Here is a 5,212-nt window from a genome sequence, read left to right on the forward strand (position 1 = left end):
CAATCCGCAACTAAAGACAAATACAAGTTATGTTTGTTTCATGTTCACGTAACAGCCCACAACACTTGTTCTTCACTTCCTCCCAAAAGAAAATCATCATCTTTCATCTATCAACCTTCTTTCCAAGTGAGAAGTGGCACAACACATAATAGATAAATAGAGTGAAACAATCCATATAAAAGCAATACCCAAGAACAGTAGAGTCCTATCATACCTCGTTTCTACCATACACCATAAATAACAAAATAATAAATAATAACACCTGGCCAGTTGGAAGTAAATACGTGTTTACTTCTGAATATGTATTATTAGCCCATGTTACATATCTTGTTTCTAGTAGCAGCCCTAGCAGATGTTAGATAACCTTAGATTGCTTGGAGAAAGAATGCCACAAAAACACCAAACGTGTGCTTTTGCAGTTTCAATTTCCAATGCCCGTTATGTGTGTGCTAAAGTTTTTCATGTGTGTACAGAAGAAATGAATTCCATCCATTTTGACTTTGTCATTCTTGTAACAAAACCCGACACAAATTCCGTAACTGCATGTCTACCATTCTTCTAGGTAAATAATTAAAATAACTAGAGAAGTCTGCATTCTTCCATGTAAATAATTAAGAGAGAGAGAGAGAGAGTAAACAAAAAGAAAAGAGTCTTCAAACTTTTATTGTGAATAAATTCAACAAGTCAGAGAACAAGTCATAGATTCCCCAGAGCTCCAATTAAGCTTCAATTCTCCAGAAATAAAATAATTAAAGTAAACCCCATGGAGATTTTCTTAATGGCCTCCCCCCCCCTCCCCTACTGAATTTCGATGCAATGTTCGTCGTTGCCATCACGGTATCGCATTTCCTATGTACGGATGCACCCTCACCCAAAACGTAGACTAAAAGAGGGAGTCCACGAATTTAAAAACACGAGACAACGTGCACACCATCTCATAACCCCGCCTGCTACGTCGTCTCCTTTTATCTATCTTCCTTCACATTCTCACATTTTGATTGAGGAGCCTTCAACCCACGCAACGATTTTATATTCAAATTCACAGAAGTTTTCTATGTTACCGTTATTATCCTCCAGCAGCAAACCAGCGATATTGTCAAATGTACTCTTTTTTTTTTCTTGTTTCTTTTTGTTTTCAAAACCTTTGGGATGCTGAGACGTGGCGTCGTCTCATCTGAGGAGTAGTGACGACGGATACGAGTCCTCCCAGTGGCGGTCTCATCTTTGACCTGTAAATCATCTCGTCGTATGGTCTCCGGTAGAATCTCAGAAAGGGCAGGAACGACTCACGGGCCTTCTCGGTCCTGTTAACACTGTCCTTCCGCAGGAACATGGCGGGTGACTGAAGGAACGACGGTCTTGGCGTCCATGGGTGTTTGACGCTGTTGTTGACTTTGGGTCTCAGTACTGGGGTCGAAGGGAAGTAGTTATTCTTCCGAGCCGGTGGACCGCTACCTCTCATCTCACCACGTGGCGTTCTAGCAGCCGGTGATGCAAAAGAGTAGGAGCGGGCTCCCGCATTCAGTGGGGAGATCAGAGCGGGACCCAGCAACGAAGGGGATGGGCTGGTGGGTCCCATCTTGGAGGCTGAAATCTCAGTCAAGCTTAGGTACCAAGGCTTGAGGGAGTCGAAGTGGTGGGACACGGTGAACGCAAACCGAGTAGACGCAGAAGTGCCAACCTTGGCCGTTGATGGGGTTGTCGACGGGTCGTATCGGAGGGAAGAAGCTCGTGGAGGGAAGGCCGAGAAGTCGTCGTAGTTCTGTGAGTCTTCGAAGTCTAATGTCGAGACCACCGTCGTCACGGTCGATAACTCGACGAACGACCGAACGCCCTGTTGCAGAAATAAACCGTTATGGGCCACCAGTTGGTTGGTTGGTTGGTCCACTAACCTTGGTTTAGAACCAAATCAGAGCGTTGAAATTTTACCTTCCAGAGGTAAAAGAAAAGCCAGGGAGGGTCGATGATGAAGGCCTTGTGGAGACGTCCTGGGTAATATTCCGATACGATCTTTAGTGTCGCCAGCAACAAGTTCATAAAAGCCGAAGCCGATCTGAAAAAGCCTGCATTTGCACGCGTTTGATATCAATAAATGAGCTCACTGCTCACCCCAGGGCCAAGAAATAAAGAAGATTAATTATAAAAAGAAGCTTTAATTTGTTAAATCGGGACTCAGGATTCAGGGATCAAGAGCTCCGGAGCTCCTACTTTTTCTCTGAAAATATTATCCGTCTGCAAAAGAAAATCCCTTCTGCTCTGTAGTTCCGTACTGCTCGCGCGGAGAGTAAACACTCACCATAGTCGCGCTCGGACCAGAAAACTGACCTAACAGGAAATTCCAATCATACCCCTAAATGAGTAAATGCAAATGCCTCTCATAACTGTTAACTGAGCAATAAGCCAATAACACGGTGGCACCTCGGGGGTACTCTGGGAAACATAAAAGTCATAGCACATGCCGGGTTTCCGACAATGTCGTACGTCTAACATGGTACACCTTGCTCTCAATTATCACGTTTTGACTAACGTGCGCTGAGGGAGTTGTACAGAAAAGAGATTCACTTCTCGTTAATCAGGAATTAAGCGTTAACTGAAACTGAAAGAGATTAAAGGACGCTTTAGATCAGCCTATCGGGAATCCTTTTGGTCTTTATTTAATAAAGCAAGGTTTTCAGAGAGGCATGTTGAGAATTTCAGACTGGTTACCAGTTGAGGCACTGCTTTAATTACCGTCAGAGAATAAAAAGCTGCAGGTCTTATGAGGTTGAAATTTGATCGAACTAGACCAAATAACCAGATGACCCTGAATGTAACAAAATTGGATAAGCAGTGTTGATCAGAGCACTTGCGCAGAAAATCATTCGCGGAAGAACTGAGAACTCCCAGCCATCCGATCTGCTTTCTAGAATTAATTAAGAATCGGTGTTATGGGAGCCACTGACAATCGATACATGGAATTGGATCTGAATGTCATCTGAGATGAAAAGAATGGACGACTGTGCCAGGGCTAATCATGGTGCTTTGTGTGCGTATCATTTCCCACTATTGGATCTCTCTTTTTCACAAATCACAACTAATGCAATCAAAATCAGGAGGATATCTACACACTACACTTACTCGCATCGAAGAGGAGTACGAACTGTTCGACATTTCTTGGCATGGAGGCGATGGCTACTTCAAGTGTAAAAACCAGTAGGCGTATGTACCTGTAGTGGAATAAACAAGTAATTTATCAAGTTACAGAAAACACATTCAAAATTTATTTTGTTTTTCTGTGTTTTCTTTAGGTTTTATCTTTGACTTACAGTTTTTGTGAATGAAACTTCTGATAGTCTTGCTTAATTCGGAAAATCTGCAGGCACGAAATGAAAACAAAAATGTCTTGATTTGTTCTCCTTCCAACTTATATTTCTCGAGTAAGAGAATCAACGAGAGAGAGAGAGAGAGAGTACCACAACAGGCCTCGATTCGTCATCGTGACCAGAAACGTAGGCGAAGCCTTCTGCGAGTTCAGCTGAGAACTCATCTGCTATTAAGTACTCTTTATTTACAAAGTGCAAGCAGATAAGAAAGCACGGATTATTAGTTTAGTATTCTTCTGAACAATAAATCAAAACTTAGTTCAATCTGTACGAGCTTTGAATCCTATTATTTTTAATGGTTTCTTGTTCAAATGAAAAATAAATCTTCCGACTTCTTTCAGCATTTCAAAACAATATTCTTCTAGTATGGGGAAAAAATTAATAATAAGAAGAATGAAATACCAGTGCCGATACTCTCTCTCCAGGAGAGGCAAGCTCTCAAATGCTTCGCAGCCTTCTTCACGTTATCTCCTTTTGCTTTCAAAAATCGTTGCACACAGGTATAGTTGCAGAACTTCTCCTGCAAGGGTAAGCGAGAAACATAAAACTATAAAGATCAGATAAAAAAAAATGAAAAACAAAATCTAGTTTTAACACTCAACAGCTAGGTTGCAGTGAGAACTCAGAAGCGAGAGAAGTTCCTCGTAAAAATCAAACCCTAACCAAGCTTCTCATAGAAAATACAGCAGGATCATGGACAAAGAAACCTTCAGAAACTATTCAACCGTAATGATCGTAACAATATAACCAACAATGAACAGTGGATTAACAAGATCTTAATGATTAAAAAACAGGTAAAAAGAATGTTCACTGTGTTCACAATTTCACAATCGCCATCATTTAAAAATTTAAAAAGAAAACAAGGAACCAGGAAAAAAGAAAACAACAAAGTAGAAGGTTCTTTCAAATCAGTCGGAGAAAATCGTTCAAATAAAGACTGTACAAAGAAGATCCATGACAAAAAGAATCATGATTCAGCGAAGAAAACACTGTTTCGCACTCACTTGTTTCACTGTAAGCGGAGCTTGTTTCCTTAGCAGCTGAAGAACGGCATCGACTCTCTCCTTATAATCTTTGTCTCTTTGATCCCCACTCCCCATTCCGACAACAACAGTTTATCAGAGAAAAACAAATATTAAACGCTTGCTTCTTCTTCACTCAAACCATTCGACGTATGCCACTAAACCAACGGTAGAGAACGAGCGAAGACAGAGTAAGTTGCAAGCAAGCAGACCTAAAGACTAAGAGCTCGTATTTATAGCAAAAATCCGGCAGCGATGACTGACGGAATCCGTTACATCACAGACCCACGAAAAGCCATAAAGAGATGTACGCCAATAGCGATTCGTAACGGAAAACGTCGCCTGGCTGGCCAGCTTTTCTAGCTTGAGGGCACGTTCCATCGATATACTTAACAGATTTCCATTTTTAACCTCATTCTTCACCTTTATAAAACTGGAGATATTGTCCAAATCGGGGTTGATATTGTCATGAGACCCATCCGACACTGTAGTTCATTTATAACAAGCTCACAACAGACAAGTTCACAACAGTCAAAACCTATTGTTTGCTCTGTTTGTCTGCCTCCGTTGGCATTTCCCTTAAATGCTATTACCCCTTATATTTATACATCGGATCGTTTCTTCATCGGGTAGTAAATTGGTACGGAATCGTAGACTTTGTTAAGCCCGACCCGCACCTTGCGTACACGAGAGCCGCAAGGGATTAGATGGACAAGATGTATAGACCTTGTTTGTTTTGGGTGTTTTTTTTTTTTTTTTTTTATCTATGTATTGTTCCAATTTCATGGGATGTATAAGAAGAGATGGGTAAATATAGGTGGTGTTTGG

At 41.3% G+C, this 5,212-nt stretch overlaps 1 protein-coding gene across 1 annotated transcript; it reads right to left on the bottom strand.

Annotated features, from left to right (window-relative positions):
* Nucleotides 1-632: 632 nt before the first annotated feature.
* Nucleotides 633-4,588, bottom strand: LOC104611844 (uncharacterized). The gene is made up of 7 exons (XM_010279087.3): nt 4,367-4,588; nt 3,765-3,882; nt 3,453-3,541; nt 3,306-3,352; nt 3,118-3,206; nt 1,930-2,063; nt 633-1,834 (listed from the first exon to the last, which is right to left on the bottom strand). Exons 1-7 carry the CDS (start codon nt 4,460-4,462, stop codon nt 1,136-1,138), a joined length of 1,272 nt encoding a protein of 423 aa, XP_010277389.1. The 5' UTR covers nt 4,463-4,588; the 3' UTR covers nt 633-1,135.
* Between the last annotated feature and the right edge of the window lie 624 nt (nt 4,589-5,212).

Source organism: Nelumbo nucifera, chromosome 4, assembly GCF_055504915.1.
Source record: "Nelumbo nucifera cultivar China Antique chromosome 4, China Antique-T2T, whole genome shotgun sequence".
NCBI classification, from domain to species: domain Eukaryota; kingdom Viridiplantae; phylum Streptophyta; class Magnoliopsida; order Proteales; family Nelumbonaceae; genus Nelumbo; species Nelumbo nucifera.

Bases quoted from the DNA above. Each gene is read 5' to 3' on its own strand.
- LOC104611844 (XM_010279087.3), bottom strand. From the start codon at position 4,462: ATGGGGAGTGGGGATCAAAGAGACAAAGATTATAAGGAGAGAGTCGAT. The intron at 3,883-4,366 runs GTGAGTGCGAAA...TTACCCTTGCAG, and splicing joins CTCCGCTTACAGTGAAACAA to GAGAAGTTCTGCAACTATAC. The intron at 3,542-3,764 runs GTATTTCATTCT...TTGTAAATAAAG, and splicing joins GAGAGAGAGTATCGGCACTG to AGTACTTAATAGCAGATGAG.